The 19,042-nt window shown below is 42.2% G+C and overlaps 1 protein-coding gene across 4 annotated transcripts in view; it reads left to right on the forward strand.

Moving 5' to 3' along the window:
- RASEF (RAS and EF-hand domain containing) overlaps positions 1 to 18,098 on the forward strand; it is a 79,796-nt gene extending 61,698 nt beyond the window's left edge. For 3 of the 4 annotated variants that reach the window (XM_058695610.1, XM_058695611.1, XM_058695612.1), the window contains 4 exons: positions 727 to 841; positions 5,622 to 5,741; positions 8,337 to 8,413; positions 14,824 to 18,098. In XM_058695610.1, the coding sequence (XP_058551593.1) occupies positions 727 to 841; positions 5,622 to 5,741; positions 8,337 to 8,413; positions 14,824 to 14,929 (418 nt within the window). In that variant the 3' untranslated portion in view covers positions 14,930 to 18,098. The remainder of the gene's footprint in view (positions 1 to 726; positions 842 to 5,621; positions 5,742 to 8,336; positions 8,414 to 14,823) is intronic. The other variant, XM_058695613.1, reaches the window with a different exon arrangement.
- Positions 18,099 to 19,042: the final 944 nt, after the last annotated feature.

The following is a 19,042-nucleotide window of genomic DNA, read 5'->3' on the forward strand; positions in this document are numbered from 1 at the left end:
CATGATCTCACAGTTTGTGAGTTCAAGCCCCGCATCGGGCTCTCTGCTGTCGGCATGGAGCCTGCTTCAGATCCTCTGTCCCCATCTCTCTGCCCCTGCCCTCTAAAATAAATAAACATTTAAAAAATATTTTTTAAAAAAAGGAATAAAAAACATTCACGGTTGATGTGGCCTTACTGAAGATAATATAAAATAGGGCAGTTGGCTTAGAGTTGGGACATACACGTTGAGGTATATGCTCTTCCCCTCACGAGCTGCCCCTCACCCTGTGTGTACAGTTTCTGGCCTGTTGCAGCCATTGTTCTTCTTTCGTGTGACCCCCCCCCCCCCACCAAAACAGAGATTTTCTCTCTTGTGCATCTCCCTCCCTCTTCTGTGTCCCAAGCGTAGGTTCAGGAGCTTGTTGCCAAGGCTGAAATTTTTAAGAAATTATGCTTCAACCTTGTCCTGGTTATGTTTTGCGGTTTGCAGACATTCTTGGGGTAGTTTGATGGAGAAATTGATTGGCTCTTGTAGATTAGCACCCCAGATTGTTGTCCAGTTACCTTCCGCTCAGACATCCCAGTCCTTGGAGATGGCTGTTTCACAGTGACGGTTGCCGTTAGAGTCTTCTCGGGGGAGGCTTATTCTAGAAGATGAGAAAAAAAGCATAAAAGAGATGAAGGGGCAGCTCCTGCCCAATGGACGGATTAGAACCGTTACTTAACATGCTTTTCTCTTTGCCAGATTCAGAAGTATTGCCAAGTCTTACTTCAGGAGAGCAGATGGCGTTCTGCTGCTGTATGATGTGACGTGCGAGAAATCCTTTCTTAATGTACGAGAGTGGGTAGATATGATTGAGGTAAGACCTCAACACAGAAAAGCAAACCAAAAATTACACAAGAGAGTCATAGGCCGTCTTGGAACGTGCGATTTCTTTTCTTGGTTGAAGTGCACACTGGTAGAGACCATTGGTCCAGGCTGTCACAGGAAGGACTGGGTGTTAGAGGGAGTTTCCAGTGACACTTGGCAGTATTGGTCTCTTCCTCAGTAGCTGGGTAGGTTTCCACAGAACCACGGATACCACTGAAGGGAGCTTCTGGGAATGAAACTTGGGGGTGTTCTTACAGATGAAATCAGAACCCTTTTGGAAGTAAATGCACATGTAGGCAGCCTGAGAAGAAGCTGCTTTTACACATGGGGTAGTGTGTAGAATGACTGGGTGTTGCACAGGGCCTTCCATGCATGCCGGATGTGTGGGTGCCGCATCATGGATGTGAGCATGTGCACGGCCCAGTTCTATGGCACCTGCGTTCTCAGCCTTGTGGTGGCAGTAATTTGGGTATCACTGAAATACCAGTTGGTATTTTATTTATTTATTTGTTTATTTAAAAAAATTTTTTTAATGTTTATTTATTTTTGAGAGAGATAGAGACAGAATGCAAGTGGGTTGGGGCAAAGAGAGAGGGAGGCACAGAATCTGAAGCAGGCTCCAGGGCTCCGAGCTGTCAGCACAGAGCCTGATATGGGGCTCGAACTCACGAGCTGTGAGATCATGACCTGAGCCGAAGTCGGACGCTCAACTGACTGAGCCACCTGGGTGCCCCTCCAGTTGGTATTTTAAACATACATGGTAACATCTGTGCTCTTTTTTTTTTTTTTTGGTTAAATGAGATGATGTCTTTCATCTGAGGACCTTTCTTTGGTTTCATGGTGAATAATTTCTGAAAGTAGGAAATGATTTTGACCATAGTTAGTGTGCTGCCAGAGGTTATTTTTTTAAGTTTTATTTATTTTTTTAAATGTTTATTTATTTTGAGAGAGAGAGAATCCTAAGCAGGCTCCATGCTGTCAGTACAGAGCTTGATGTGGGGCTCGATCCCAGAACCATGACGAGATCATGACCTGAAACAAAATCAAAAGTCAAATGCTTAACCCACTGAGCCACCCAGGTGTCTTGCTGTCGGCGTTTATTTTTTTTTTAATTTTTCTTAATGTTTATTTATTTTTGAGAGACAGAGCATGAATGGGGAAAGGGCAGAGAGGGAGAGGGAGACACAGAATCCAAAGCAGGCTCCAGGCTCTGAGCTGTCAGCACAGAGCCCAGTGTGGGGCTCAAACTCATGAACCATGAGATCATGACCTGAGCCAAAGTCAGTCGCTTAACTGACTGAGCCACCCAGGAGCCCCCAGCAGTTATTAATCAACATAAAACTACAAGCTATGGTTCAATATACTCTTTTAATTTTTTTTTAACATTTATTTATTATTGAGAGACAGACACAGAGCGTGAGCAGGGGAGGGGCAGAGAGAGGGGGAAACACAGAATCATAAGTAGGCTCCAAGCTCTGAGCTGTCAGCACAGAGCCCGACACGGGGCTCGAACTCACAAACCGAGAGATCATGACCTGAGCCGAAGTCGGTCGCCCAATCAACTGAGCCACCCAGGCACCACTCAATATACTCTTTTAGAAAAAATAAAATTAAAAAAAATAGTGGCTGATATAATTTTTCAATTAAGTCCATTATCTATAATTTTTAATAGGCATGAAATAGTACAGTGGTGACTAAACACAGAACTGATTGCTGTATGATACCAGGTTAGCCTCTAGATTCTTCAGTTGGGCCTATTTAATACCCTATCAAAAATAGAATTAATGATCTCTTTCTAACTAAAGAAGTGATGTGAGAAATGACAAAGAAATGTGCATTTTGTTCTACTGAAATATCATGACTTATTTTTTGTTATAAATAACGATGAAAGTGTGTTGACATTTATGTAGGATTTTTATTTCACAAAACTTTCCACATGTTATATTCATCTCTGTAATGTATCTGAGAAAAGAAGTAAAAAGTGTAATGTTTTTCTCACTTTTTTATGTGAAACTTGAGGTAGAGAAAGAATAGGACAATGGCTTGTGGTTATTTAGAGGTTAGGGGTTGAATGGGGAATTGGCTCTCCTGATTCAACCCTGGTTGCTACTGGGATAAAGCGCCAGAGTAAGCAGTGGGTTGAGAAAAGCTTTTGAGGTCCAGAAAGGAATTCCAAGGTACCATCAGTCAACAGAGGAAAAGCAGCTGCTCAAGGGAACAGACAGACCTCCCTGGGACAGAGCGATGAGTCCAGAATGACATAATCCCAGCAAACTCATACCCCACAGAAATTCAAAATCTATAGCAAAACTTTTTGTTGTTAAAACTATCAGACTTAGTCTTTGTTTTTTGTTTGTTTGGTTTTTTAATTCTTGTTGTTGTTTTTAGACTTAGTCTTTGTTTTAAGTCTTTGGATTTATGCTCAAGGAAAGGAGGCCTAAAGGCAAGGTCGGCCCATGTTGAAACGGCCCTTAGTGACCAGCCACAGCATGTACCAGGACCTCATAATTTGCCATGATTTGCTAATCACCAACACATGATAAGTGACCTTTTTCGCTCTTTGGATCACCTTTCACAGGGTCTGAAAAGGATGAAAACTGTATTGAAGATGAATGATTGAATTTGCAGTCGGGAAAAATTAGATACCAGTTGGCATTAGACTTTCACCTTCAGAAAAAAACAAAGCATGATAAACCTTTGCCATGGCTCACTCTAATTTGAGGAAATTCTACAGGGACAATTTATTTATTTATTTAAATGTTTATTTTTGAGAGAGAGAGAGAGAGTGAGCAAGAGCGGGGAGGGGCAGAGAGAGACAGAGGATCCAAAGTGGATAGGAAGCAGCCTCTGCACTGATAGCAGAGTGTCTGATGTGGGGCTCAAACTCAGGAACCATGAGATCATGACCTGAGCTGAAGTTGGCCACTTAACTGACTGAGCCACCCAGGCATCCCCTGTAGGGACAGTTTATATGGCCACTATAAATATGGGTAGAAACTCAGATTATGATTGTTGGGGTAAGCCAGAGGGTTGTAGAACTTCAGTGGTGAACAGACCCTCTGAATTATTAGTGAATATACTTTGATAAAAACCACTGGGTTACAAAATCTTGCAACAAAATTAGGGATAAAGTTAAATTTTGGCCATTTACTTACCTGTCATGAATAATGTATTGATTGAATAATTGGGTGAAAGTTGAAGGGAGGAGACACTTGAGATGTGGGATCTCTTCCTGACTTTTCACATTCAAGAGCATTTTGGGAGTGCCTCCTTTGTGCACGTACTACTCTAGAGCCTGCAGCATATCCATTAATAAACGGAAAGCCCTATCCTTACGGAGCTTGCACTCTAGTAGGGGAAACATAACTAGCAATAAATATGTAAAATAAATAGAATGATAGAAAATAACAAATCTTGTAGCAAGAAGAAGAGGGCAGGGGAAGGGGCCTGATGATGAGGCACTGGACCGCAGGTGGTGTGGTCAGCATGGCCTCCCTGGAAGGTGAAGTTTGAGTCAAGACCTAAAGGAACTGCCAGTCTTTACTGGAATGACTTTGGGAAGTCATTTGGATGCTTGGGTTCTTGGCTTACTTAAGTGAATATTTGTTTAATGGCTTCCAAATGGTGCCCCCTTGGAACCTGAGCAGTTTGCCCAAGAAGCACAATTAATTAACACGTTAGTGGATGGGGTGCCTAGTTTCTGGGAGGGCCTTTTATTTCCTTTCCCCCTTTGCTGTTATCGCACTCTGGTGCAAGGAAAATGGTCTGAAGAGAAAGGAAATCAGGTATAATGTCATCATTTTTAATGCTTATTTCTTGATCTCGTGACAGGTAGGGCACCAAACTGAAAGAACAACTTGTATCTTAGACACCGCAAAGGGCACGTCCCATGTGCCTTAGTCGGGGCTCCTGCTTCTCGTGCTTAGGAACCAGAACCCTGTTTTTCTGTGCTGGTCAGGTCATCTTCCTCTGTTCTCATCAGCACCTTTTGAGGTCACGTGTGCTCTTACTAACTCCTTCATTTTACAAGTGGGGAAACTGAGGCAGAAACATGAAGAGATTTGCCTGATTTCACACACCCACACTGGCAGCCCGGTGGTGGGAGCGGGGGGCCTCAAACTCAGCTGTGCTTCTCTCATTTCACGCTCTGCCAGCTCGTGTGGTCCCAGATGGTGGTACAGTTTGTGTAAGTTGATTTAGGAGCATTATCCTTACAATTGATTCCTTTGAATGATTGGTAATTAACTCTTGTAAGAAAAATGAACCTTTTAGAACCTTCATATTTTGCTTTTGTTGTAAACCAGACAGCAGTGCATGTGGAGCCCTCAGGCTCTGTTTTTATCCCATTATGGCTGAGGGATTTCCTGTGTGTTTTGTACCTGAGATAACGAAGTTGACTGGTCATCACCGCTCTTTGGAGTGAAAGCTGCAGAAAATGCTGTGGGCGCCACAGCCAAATATAATTCTGTGGTCATGCCTCTTGAGTTTATATTGGTTTGTACGGTGGCAGGGGGGATGGAGTGCATTTGGACCGTGGCCTGGACCTTTACAAGTTCTTATTTGGCCTCTCTGAATTTCAGTGTTCTCACTTGGCAATAGGAACAAGTCTGACTCTTTTTAGAGATACTTTGAGGCTTAAAGATCGTCCCTCTATGTGACTTGGCACCCGAGGGGCATTTGGAGAATGGAAGCTGCGGTTGGTATTGCTGCTCTTGTCAGTGGAACTTGTTCGGTGTTTGATGAACACACAATTTTGTTCTTTATGGCAGGATGCAACCCAGGAGAGCATTCCTATCATGTTGGTGGGAAACAAGGCTGATCTTCGTGATGCTGCTGCAGCAGAGGGACAAAAGTGTGTCCCAGGATACTTTGGAGAAAAGCTAGCCATGGTAAGAGTAAAAGTGGGTCTATTGGGATAGACCTTAGCAGTTCATGAGCTTTGTAGTTTATGGCCCTTCACTTTTGTCTACATTCACTTTAAGAGGTATTTTAGCAAACCTCCATCCTTTTTTAAAACTTTTTTTTAAGCGTTTATTTATTTTTGAGAGAGAGAGATACAGAGTGGGACTGGGGGATGGGTAGAGAGAGGGAAACACAGACTCCGAAGCAGGCTCCAGGCTCTGAGCTGTCAGCACGGAGCCCGATGTGGAACTCGAACCCATGAATGGTGAGATCATGACCTGAGCCAAAGTCAGATGCTTAACCAACTGAGCCCCCCAGGCACCCCCAACCTCCATCCTTTTTGATGGGTCTCCTGTCCTTATCCAGGCAGAACTCCGCTCACCTCCCTTTAATGGATGTAGTTGTACCAAGGATTTAAACCTCTCATGGAAGTAAAATGACCACTTGGTCATCCTCCAGTGGAGAACATTGGCAAAGAGTAGCCAGAATTATCCTGCCTTCCTCCCCACTCTCTACCAGTTCCTGGACTCCTGTAGTTCTGGAATCAATGTCAAGGAAAAAGAAGGGTTTCCTGTTTAGAAAACATGGTTGAGTTCCAGAAGTTTACTGTGCCAAAGGGCAGTGTGTCACTTGGGTAGAAGAGCATTGGGAAACTTGTTGGTTTTTTTTTTTTTTCTCTCTCTAAGATTTGTGCTTAGTTGAATAGTCTAAATTTGGTTATGCACTTGAATAGAGGATGAAGCCCATGTCTATCCAGCCTATTACCATGGGAAGTGTTTATTCTGCCATTATTACCAGTGTGTGAGAATGCTCCAGGGCCCTCTCACGACCTGTCCTTCCCCAACAAGGAATCAGAGGTACTTGGGTCGGATAAATTCATGCCCTAACAGTCTGATCTGATACTGTGGTCATTGTTGTCTGTCATCAGCACCATGGAAGGGCTGCCCTGTAGCATGGACATGCAGGCTTGAACAATGAGTTACAGTGTCACTATTTTCAGTTGGAAAATCTTTCTTGATTTAAATCTTGGAATTGTGAGCCTAACATGCTAAACATCAGAACCAGGCAGTGAAATACAGAGGGGATTCATTCAACACACGCTTCATTGTATCCACTTCATTGTGTGCTGAGCAGAGACTAGAGAACAAAGCAGACAGTCCTTGTCTTCATGTAGTTTATTTCTGGGGGAGATCTATGTAAAACTTACATAATCCACGTGCCACATTGTCCCACACACCCCCTTGAGAGCACATCATTCCTGGCCATATGCCAGGTTTATTTCCATCTCAGGATTTCTGAGTTCCCAAGGTTTGTTTACCTGTGTGTCTTGTGACCCCTACCCCTGTGCATCTGTGGAGGCAATCTGTGTTTCACCCCCTGACATCCTAGCTCTAGAACTCAGCAGCAGCGCTACCCATTTCCACTAGAATTTTGTGATTTTTATGCATTTTCTGTGGAATCCACAGGGGCTCATGGGTGAAGGTCCCACTGTGGAGTGGAATCTTTCCCCATTGTGTCGTTCTCTCTCTCCATGCTCCAGAGCAGCCATTACATCCTCCCCTTGTCCCACATGGACAGTGTTGCCCACACCCAGGCCTTTCCTGAGGGAAATTGTCTCCAGGCAAAGACACAAAAGTAACTTCATCCATTACACTTGTGGCAAGTGCAATGCCGGAAAACCACAGAGGGCTGTGCAGCAACTTGTCAGGGTGAGAGAACACTGAATCTTAACCTCCGGGGAGGATTACCTGAAAACCCCAAAGGGTGGTAGGAGTCAGCCTGCAGAAGGGGTTTGATGGGGGAAGGGCATAACCCAGGTAAGGGAAACAGCAGGTGCACAGGTCCCGAGGTAGGAGGGAATTTAGAACATTGGAGAAACGGAGGGAAGGTCAGGGTAATTGGAGCATTGTGAGTGAGGGGAGATGATGGCAGGTAAAGCTGGGGGGTGGGCTGGGAATGCATTGTCAGCCGTGGTGAAGCACTTGAGCGTTACTTGAGGAGGAATGAGAAGCATTGAAAGGTTTGAAGCAGGAGAATATGATCAGTGATCATATACATAACTGCTGGGAGGTTGAATAATAGAGGCCTAGAAGATGTCCATTGGTTTTAGCAACATGGAGGTTGCTGAATCTTGATAGGAAAAGATGGTAGTGTGAAGGGATGTGTGTTAGCTGCTGGCCCAAAGGACACATACTTTTGATGGACGTTTAATTCGTGAGTGGTTACCTTAAGCTATCATTTTTACTTCTCTCAGATGATCTTTTAGAGAACATTTGTAGCAACTGCGATAGGACTGTGGGAAGAACCTTAAAACATGAAATTGTGTACAGTGCTTACTTTTAAGGCAAAATAAAATTCCTCTGACTAGAAACTGTTTCTAGCATAACTAGATTCAGATTCACTCTTTCTTAAAGCATTGAAACTCTGAATCCAGTTTCTTGGCTATTAGCATCCTCAACAGAAGAGCATTTTTATTTTATTTGTTGGTTTTAAAAGCTAAAATTCCAGGAGACCTAAGAAAGAGACCTGAGAGAGAGAGAGAGAGAATTCTTCATTTAATTGTGTGTATTTCTTTTCTACAGACCTATGGGGCATTATTCTGTGAAACCAGCGCCAAAGATGGCTCGAATGTAGTGGAAGCTGTTCTCCATCTCGCTCGGTAAAGTGTGGCCTCATATTTGGAAAACTGGAAGTAGGATTGAATTTTCGTGTAGTTGGTGCATATATCAAATTTCTTGACCATTACATGAATATACATTCAAAAACACAGTCTTGTATTTAGTAGTGGTGAGAGAAACAATTGAGCACAGATTTTATAAAAACTGGTAATGCTGCCTCTGCACTGTGAATGTTGGCAAAGTACCTTTACTGCCAAACAAAACAGGTGCATCTGAGGTGTCGTTGACATTTCTGCAAAATGTCACTGCAAAGCTAATAGTTGACTTGTATGAATCATTTCCAGGAACCAGATTTTAAACACAAGAGACTATTATGAAATTATCTATTATGACATTTTCCTGGGTAAAGGGGAAAAAAAACCTCAACAAAGCAAATTGTATATCATGCCAGTTGGAAGCACCTTGTTAAAATTATTAGATAATTACTAAGCTAAGGTAATGGTGTTAATAATAAATAACACTTTGGGATATAGATTAGAATGAAAATTATATCATTGAGGAACTTGAATATAAATGTGAGTGTTTTAATCCTTGGAGTAAATTTAATTTTTAGGAAACAACAATATTATCTGTTAGATCTCTCTTTTTTGCCTAGTTTTCTGCCACAAATGAAAAGTTGATTCTTTACTGGCCTAAAGGAATTAAATATCCAAAAGAAAATAGGAAGGAAAGGAAAGAAAAAAAAAGAAAGTATACATTAACAAGATTCAGGCCAGTGATCTTTAATTACTGACAAAGCCATAATTTTAGTGTAATTTGTGTAGGTTTTTTTTCCTGGTCATTTGTGAGGTTTTACAAGAATCTTTTTTTTAAATTTTTTAAATGTTTTTATTTATTAATTTTGAGAGACAGAGACAGAGCACAAGCCGGGGAGGGGCAAAGAGAGAGGGAGACACAAAATCTGAAACAGGCTCCAGGCTCTGAGCTATCAGCTCAGAGCCTGACGTGGGGCTCAAACGTACGGACTGTGAAATCATAACCTGAGCTGAAGTCGGATGCCCAACCAGTTGAGCCACCCAGGCACCCCTACAAGAATCTTAATTTTAGAAGGATAGTTGGCTTGCTAATATACATTGACAAGTAAAATACCTTGCAGTGTTTTAAGTGCTGCTTTTATATTGATGACTTGGTGTTTCTAGTGCTTATTAGCTGCTTCGACTGGGGCCTTGGGCAAGATCCTTGCCCTCACTTGAGAGAATCAGGAAATGGGCCCCAGGACTTTTTTTTAAAGACTATTTATTTATTTTGAGAGAGAGTGCGCAGGCACACACATGGGGTGAGGTTGGGGGTGGGGAGAGGCAGAGAAAGGAGAGAGAGACAGAGAGACAGAGAGACAGAGAGAATTCCAAACAGGTGCCACACTGTTAGCATAGAGCCTGGTGGGGCTCGATCTCATGAACCATGAGATCATGACCTGAACCAAAAATCAAGGGTCAGATGCTTAACTGACTGAGCCACTCAGCTGCCCCAGGAAATTAGCCCAGGACTTTAAATGGCCTGTCTTTAAAAATTATCTCCTTTGCTATCAGTCCAAGATAGAGAACCACCCTGGTGGGGACCACACTGGAAATCATCTTTGTTTAAAGCAAAAGCAGTGCTAACTTTGAGTGTGACCTAGAACAGGGAGAAAAAAGGTAAACATTAAACATTTGTAGATTCAGGGGAATTACTTGGTTTTCTGCCTGTGATTCGCAGGGAGAATCATGGGCTAGTATTATATTTGTCAAACAAGAACCCAAGTAAAACCTTTGTAAGTTGGGTGAAATAAGTGACTTCGTGCACCTCTGTGTGCATAGGGGCCTCCAGCCATTTTGACCAAGGAAGGCTCACTCAGTAGAGGTGGTGAGAGATTCAGCGAAATGCACTAAAGATGGATTCATTGCTGAACTATTAGGTGTTTACACTTTTCCAGGTGGTCATATGGTGTTTCACTGCAGTATACCCGGGGATTCCAGGGTGGAGGTGATGCACTTGCTGGGCTCGATGGGTGTGGGAAGGGCCTGCCTGCAAGTCTGCAGAACATTGCAGGGCCCGAGGCTGACCTGGAACCCCAGGGGAGGTGGAGGGAGCCTTAGCTTTGGCAGTGGGGAGAAAAGGATGCTGTATGTCAGGCCCCCTGTGAGGCTATCGTTTGCTGCCTAGCTTATTGGAAGACTGTAGTGTCAGGAGGCTCAAAGTCCAATCTTAAATTTGCCCTCGCACAGTCATGGAGTCTCCTCTCGGCCTCTCTAATCTGTGAAACGAGGAAGGAGCCTGGAGGAAATGACCCCCAAGGTCCTTCCCGTTCTGACAGTCCATGGTTCTGTGTATAATAGCCAGTAGTCCACTGAATCCCATAATCACTGTTTAGTGCTGAATTGTCTTCACGGGGTCATATTAAAGTTAAATGACTCCAAATTGCCACAGTCACACCCAGAGCACAGAATCGATTCCCTTTATTGTATTGTAAAGATGGGAGAGGCTGTGAGCCGCCTGTGCCTTTTCCCCATCTGCTCCCGCCCAGCGCCTGTTTACCATGCAGCTTCCACACAGCCATGTGCTTCTTTCCTTAGAACACCTGTGTGCAGAGGCATTTTGATAACGAGGTCACTTCTCGTGAATCACTTATCAAGGAGTTCTTTTATTGTTGTTATTGCATTGTGTAGCCTGGTGCAAGGCCTCTGGTTTAGTTATGTTAGTGATGTGTTAAATGTGAAAATTACAAGTAGGGCAAACATGTAAATGCTTGAATTTGCTTTCTATCCTGCCTTCAGATTTGCTTGTCAAAGTACCTATGTCTTGAAATGGCAGAGTCACCACAGGTGAAATTACCATTTTTAAAAGTTTTTCATCCTTCGGAAAGCTATGTATCATCCAAAGCATGTCACATTCTCGATTTGGATCTCACAAGATAATTCCTGTCGTGGCCCCTTTCACACTGTGTTACATCTTAAAACGTGTACTATGAGAGTTTATGAATTTGCACTGTCTGAAACAGAATTCTGTTTTGAAAGGAGGCCATAAATGTCTGGTTAACACCTGCAACTACTAATACTGCTTTTTCTGGAAACCTCTCAATCCCAGGAAAAGTTTCTCCTAGAAATGCAATTTCCTTGTAATGTTGACGGGACATCTGTCACAATCATCATCCCTTGGCAGGTGAATTTGCCATACCAGGACCACAAGCTTTAAGTATTTTGCACTAGATTCAAGTTCCAGGGGCATTTAATTGATCAATGGCCTGAAAATTGAAAAAAAAAACCCACAAAAAATGCTTAGGTTGATATTATCAGTTCAGCCCAGGAGCTGAGCCTGTGGGTGTAAATCCATCCATGAGACTGACTCACCTAAAATGCAGCTGTTAAGCATGTGGTAATTTTTGGAGAGATAGTCTAGTTTTCCCAGCCTTAACCCTGTTGATTTCCTTAAAGTGGGACATGCCTGCATTTATGATGGATTAAAGAAACCCGAAGGCCAGATGAAAAATGTGGGTACATGGGAAATAAATATGAGACAGGCCATGCAATTTAACATGAGAGGAAGAGGGGCGCCTGGGTGGCTTAGTCGATTGAGCGTCCAACTTCAGCTCAGGTCATGATCTCGCGGTTCATGAGTTCAAGCCCTACATCGGGCTCTGTGCTGACATCTCAGAGCCTAGAGCCTGCTTCAGATTCTGTGTCTCTCTGTCTCTTTGCCCCTCCCCTGCTCACACTGTCTCTCTCTCTCCCTCTCTCCCTCTCTCTCTCTCTCTCTCTCTCCCCCCTTCCCTCTCTCTGAAAACAAAAAAATAATAACATGAGAGGAAAAGAAGAAACATATGACCAGGCAGCCAGATGATTGTAGCTGATAGAGGCCATTGGAACCCCCAGAAGGAGAGACATGAGGTGTCTTGTGAAGTTGCTATGATTATTATACCCATTCTACAGATCAGAAAATGGAGAACTAGAGTGCTTGATCAACTTGCTCAAAGTGACACAGCTACTAAGTGGCATCATTGGGACTTGTCACGTGAATCTGAAGCATAGGCTTGTCACTTCAGTGTTGGCAGTCTCAGGATTGCATTCCACATTCTCTTCTTTACTCTCTCTCCACCTAATGCCTTCTGTCCCCAGTGTTTCTAGAACTGTCTCTAGCTGGTGACTTCCACTTTCTGTATTTTTAACCTCCACTTCTTTTTAAAATTCCATAACCACATCCCCAACCCATCAACAAGTAGAAATTCTGAAGGCATGACTGTATCTAACATGTCTAAACCCTCACAGCCTGGCCTCACCTACCTTTCTGGTGGCATCTCTTATCTTGCTTCCCAAAGGAGTGATAATCTGTGGACACAGTCAAACTTTATTTCTAGTTGTGGCCAGGCTCTTTTATGTTTCCTTCCCTTTATACATGCTGTTCCCTGCACCTGGACTCTCCTTTCCTCATTAACTGAAGGCCAATCCCTGTCCTTTTTTTTTTAAATTAAAAAAAATTTTTTTTACATTTATTTATTTTTGAGAGAGAGAGAGAGCACAGGTCGGGGAGGCACAGAGAGAGGAGACACAGAATCCGAAGCAGGCTCCAGGCTCCGAGCTGTCAGCACAGAGCCCGACATGGGGCTCAAACTCACAAACTGAGATCGTGACCTGAGCCGAAGTCAGACACTTAACCAACTGAGCCACCCAGGAACCCTTCAATCCCTGTCCTTTTAAGAGATCCCTCCATTGTCAAAGTCTCCATGAAGCTGTCTCCATAAAGCCTTCCTTTCCTGCAGGCCAGCACGACTGTGGTATACCCTTTGTATTCCCACATCACACTGTGTATGGGCATTAGCAGCTCTCTCAGGGCCTTGTAATGATTTGTTTAGACTTTCTCCCCGTCAAAGCTCACAGAGAGGGTCCCAGAGTTTGTTGAATGACCAAATGTCTGAGATGATGCAGTTGGAAGTTGTATCACTTTCCTGTTGTTGCTGTAATGAACCCCCACGAACGTAGTCCCTTAAGCAGCACAAATTTATCATGTTCCGCTTCTGGTGGTCAGAAGTCTGAAATGAGTCTCATGGGCTGTTCTAGGTTGGCTCATGTTTCTTCCTTCTTATCCTGAGTCTTTGTTTCCTTACCTGTGGAGAGAGGATAATAGTACTCACCTGTCAACCTGTCAGGGTTGCATGTGTGTTTATGTTGTGTGCATGTGAATGTGCATTAAATAAGAAAAATGTAAAAACGTAAAGCCTAGCATTTATTAGCTGGCCTTCAGCAAGAATTAATTTCTCTCTCTTTTTTTCTTCCGCTGAGGCATCTTCTTTCCAATTCACAGTATAGTTGTTTTCAAAAGTTATTAGCACAAATGAGCACCTTCTGGAGTTGTGCTGACCAATTCGGACATTCCAGAAGTGTGGCTAACTCAAATTAAGTGTGCTGTAGGTATTAAGTATATGCTGGATTTTGAAGACAGTATAAAAATTATAAAATACTTCATTACTGTTTTTATTGATAATAAATGCTGAAATGACAATATATTTGCTATACTCATTTAAATCAAATATGTTAATAAAATTAAATTTGCATGTTTGTTTTTACATTTTTTGATGTGGTCTCTAATAAATTTAAAATTGCATATGTGGATTATATTCTATTTCTACTGAAATATATTGCTGTACTAGGAATACGCCAGTCCTTAGTAGTTTCAGGTGGGACTTCAGGGTCCCTGCATGTTTCACGAGCATCCCAAGGAATACATGTGGAAGGATCTTTCCCTAGGAGACTTTTGCAAGATTTTACAGATCTTTTGTCATTGTTGCCTCTAGCTGTTAATTCTAAGAGAAATTTAGGAAGATTTTTCTTTTTCTGGATTTTAACTTAAACATTCATCACGACATCCATGATCATGTATAATTAAAGAATGGTTATAAAGTTATCGTTGTTTTCATGAAGGTCAGCGAGCATGAGTCAGGGATGGAAGCCAGGTTCCAGAGTATTAAGGAGTGAGCTGTGCATGTGGGAGACAATGAAGTATATGAGACCACCAGAGAGAGCAAGAGTAGGCTGTGTGTGTGTGTGTACCTATGCACATGTGTGTGTGCCTGCCTTGTGCACGTGTGAGTGTAGCCTGGTGCTCAGAGCACAGCTCTGTGTCTCCTCCAGCTGCCTGACCGAAGGGAAATTTCTTAACCTTTTTTTTTTGCCTTGGTTTCATCATATATCAAATGGGGCACAACAAATTCATATGGTCCTGGTGAGGATTAAGACAGTCAATACTTATAAAGCATTTACCACAAGGTCTGGGTGGCACACAGCAAATGCTTAGCAGTGTTGTTTTTATTTCTACAAAGCCATTTGTGGTTCGGTTTTGTACCTCGATAATTCATTCTCTCTCTCTTTCTTTCTCTCTTCCTATCTCCCTCCCTCCCTTTCCCCCTTCCCCCTTCCCCCAGGGAAGTGAAAAAAAGAACCGATGAGGATGACAGCAAATCCATTACCAATCTGAGCGGGACCAGTTCCAAAAAGTCAACCCAGATGAAGAACTGTTGCAGTAGTTAAATCCCACACATCCTTGGCCTCTCAAGTCCCAGAGTGCTAAGTTTCCATGACCTGTTTGCTTCTTGCAGAGTGGTATATCCTACAGACACTGCCTGTGGGAAGTTACAGTGTGGGAGTCTGAATCGTGCTCTAGATCTCTCTGGAGCCCTGGCTTTTTGCTATGTTTCAGTGAATGATTTGGGCCCCCTGGTTAAATATACTTGTCTTGTCCTTGCAGAGTCTCCAAGATAATGTGTAAAAAGTGATAAAAAAAAAAAAAAAGTCACCTGCTCAGATCAAAGCTGTAGAAGAAACTGACATAATTAGATTCATGTGTAGCTGACTTCGTAGATAATCCATGACAAAATTTTATTTCAAATATTCGATAGTAGAATATTAGTAAAAAGGGGTTACCATCCTAGCTTTACTGCTAACTAGCCTGTGGCCTGAGATCTGTCAGCAACCCACATTAGATCTGTTTCCTCATCTGTGAAACAAGCATCTTGGCCTTGCGGGCCTTGACCTCTCAGATTTTGTGCGCTGTACGGAGCGGGAAGGAGCCCCTGGTGGCCCACAGTTAATAAGGACTCTGGTCGGTTGTACTTTTTAAATATTGGGGATGTTGACTTTTCTCATTTCTGAAACAACAGAACTTGAGAAAAAACATGGTAATGTGTTAGGCTCCAGTGGAGACAGAAAAATCTATTTTTTTATATATATAAAGAAAAAAACATTTTTTTGTGACAAAGAGTTGGAAAAAAATGGTACTGTAATCTCAGAATACTTACAAAATCCATGGTTTAGAGTCAATGTTAAAAATTCTAATGAAAACTTAGGAGGCCACATACTACTAAAAATGCAATGCCCAGGAAAGTTGTCACTCTTTACTTAAAAATATATACCAGTAAGTCATGACCATGGATTGGGGACACACAGGAACTGGGAGTGACTGCTAATGGGTATGTGGTTTCTTTGGGGGATGAGAATTTTCTGGAATTACATTGTGATAATGGTTGTACAACTGTGAATATACAAAGTAACACTGAATTATATACTTTAAAATGGCTGAAGTTTATGGTATGTGAATTATACCTCATTAAAAAAAAAAAACACTACCAGTAGAAACAACTTAACATTTTGCCAAGTGAAAATGTGCATGTTTGATTCCTACCTTCCCATGGTTTACAAACATAATCTCCAATATAGTGCAAATCCCTCAACTCCCTAGTTGCCAGCATTTGCTTCCTGAAATAATGAACAGTGATAGAAATGTGTGGTTTTGGAAACTCAACTCTTCAAAAGAGGAATTGTCCTTAGGAATGGGAAGTCCAAGTCCTTTGTTGAATGTGACTAGTGACTCCTGCTCACCAACAGCTTGGTTGGCCTTGCTCTTCTAGAACCTGCAGTGCCTCCCAGATTTCTCCACCGAAATGTCGCTAGCAGCTGAGAGAGTCGACACCTGACCCTAGAGAGAAGCCTGGTTTCTGGTGTTTGGCTTTCAGTGGTCTTGAACCAATTAAGTTATTTCCAACCAGACGTTTGAACTTACCTTGGTTCATATAGGTCCAGGTTCCAAGCAGTCTGCTGAAAAAACTTAAAGAATAGTGGTTATTTGTGGTATTATGTGAGCTAATAACGTTCCTTTTTGTTGAATTAAAAGAATCCCATGTAGCAGTTTTCTCCTGTTTATGATTTTTATGATCAAACCTTAAATTCCCTACCTTCATTTTTTTTTTAAATGAAAACTGACCAGATATGTTACACACACAGGTTATAAATAACCACAGCATCCTTTAGCTTTGAAAAGCTTGCCTTTTCTCTATTGGCATCTAGCCCCCTCCCCCCACCCCCCAGAAAGTTTGATCTATCCTCAGCAACTCTACCATGCATTTCTGTTGTGTGGTTTTGGTTGCAGAAAAAGAAGTTTATACTTTTGACTTTTGACTGAAAAGAATGCCTTGCTTGTCAAATGGAACAGGGCAGGGAGGTGGTTATTTTGGGACTATGGTGAGATGCAGATTTGGCCACTTCTGTTTGTCTCTGTGGCATCTTTTGGAGCCCAGGTTAGAAAGGATCTTCTGTGTTGACATAGGGGACACATGTTCAGGTGTTTGGTGCAGTTGCACAAAACTGTGTTAATATACATGTTGTATTGCCTTTATTTATTTTCCCCCAAAGTGTCTCTCTGTGTTTGTATGACAGTCTGTACGTAGAGTATATCTTTGATACAGAAGTATTATCTTCGCTTTTGCCTCTGGATTGTATGGTTAGTACACCCATAGATTCGGAGATTATAAAGGCACCCCTAATAGACAAAGCAATCATCTTTATTTGAACCTAGATAAATATTTTGGCAATAAAATCCAAATTAGAGACTTACAGCTTTGGTTAGCAATCTTGTTTAAAGAAAAGCTACTTGAAAGTTCTTTCAGCTGCATTGGTAGAAAATCATAATTATTACCCACATTTGATTTCATGAAGGTGTTCTCAAAGTTACAGTGTATTTTTGGTAAGAAAAAAATATTTAATGTTTTTAACTTAGACTTATTGTGACACATTGGCATAGTCCTGTGCAGCTAACTCATCTTGACTCAATTTTTCCTTTGAGAGCTTTTAAAATCACAATTCTATTATGCTCCTTTTTTTATGCATCCTGACACATTGGATAATATTTTAATTTCATCATGGAAAAGAATGTTGGATAAGGAGACATTTTTCACTGTTAACTTTTAGCCTCATGCATTTTCATAATTTATTTTTTCCACTTGCTGCTTTATATGACATATGTGACATTTGATTATTTAATACCAAATGTGATTTGCATAAACCCAAGTCATACAACCCTCTTGCTGAAGATAAAGTTGAGGTTAAAAGATAAAGATTTATTTTCATATTTGTACAGTGATCGGCTTCAGAGTGAAGGCTTTTGTGGGCTTTTATTGTATATGTGTGTAAGAAATTTTGTATGTATATATTAAGTAGGCCTCTGGGTATTGAATAATTGTTTCATGATTTTGATATATATGGTTTACATTTTCATAGTATTGGCCATATTTCGTTTATACTGTTTATTTCTCTTCAAACCATTAATAATTATACCATAAAGTGTAATTTTTATAGCAATGCAAATGTCTAAGGAACTACAAATATTTTCTGCATTGTAAATTCAGTAAAGCATGCTTCTGTTGGCCTTTGGGGTGTTTCCTTCAGCTTTCCTGCAGGCATCCCTAAATAACTTTAATTCTAGGATGTGCCTACATGAAATCATGCCTCTAAAACACTTGCTTTATCTGGCCTGGACAGCAGCTGGCTAGAGAAACGAATGAACACATGGTTTATTTGGTGCTACGGTACAGCCATGTCACCTTGGCCAGTGGGGCAGCACGTCAACCAGCTTGGGATGTGACAGCCAGGAATTGGGAGGCTTTGCAGGAAAATTTCAGGGCATGTTCTGGCCATCCTCATGACCTCAGGGGTTAGTGCCTTTCTCCGACACTCATTCTGCTCCTTCCGTTCCCCACACTGCCTAGCCAACTCCTGCTTGTCCTTGGGTTTTAGCAGAAACGTCACTTTCTTCAGGAGTCTTCCCTCTCAACCCCCTAAAATAGGATGAGGCTTCCTGCCCTCACTTGTGTAGCATCCGTTGGAACTGATTGGCATCCTTATTGCCCTTATACTTGTTTAACTAGACACATGCCCTGATCCCTTTGCTGCTGCCTCCCTTCTGCTGCATGCAGTGCTTAAATAGGGGAGCAAATAATTAACTTTAAATAAGGCAGGCTTTGCAAAGGGTTTCTGCAGACATACACAGATGCACGTACACAATAGTCATGGACCGTGTAATCAAGAGGCAGCATATTTTATTTTTTATTTATTTCGAGAAAGAGCACGAACTGGCTAGAGGGGCAGAGGGAGAGAGGGAGAATATTAAGCAGGCTCCATGCTCAGCATGGAGCCGGATGCAGGGCTCCATCCCACGACCCTGGCATCATGACCTGAGCCGAAATCAAGAGTCATATGCTCATCCTACTGAGCCGCCTAGGAGCCCCAAGACAACATATGTTAATGGCCATAGGTCTGAGCTCTGCAGCCAGCCTGCTTGAGGATGAACCCAGCCTCATATACCTACTAGTG

This window comes from Neofelis nebulosa, chromosome 12 (assembly GCF_028018385.1).
Source record: "Neofelis nebulosa isolate mNeoNeb1 chromosome 12, mNeoNeb1.pri, whole genome shotgun sequence".
Lineage (NCBI taxonomy): Eukaryota > Metazoa > Chordata > Mammalia > Carnivora > Felidae > Neofelis > Neofelis nebulosa.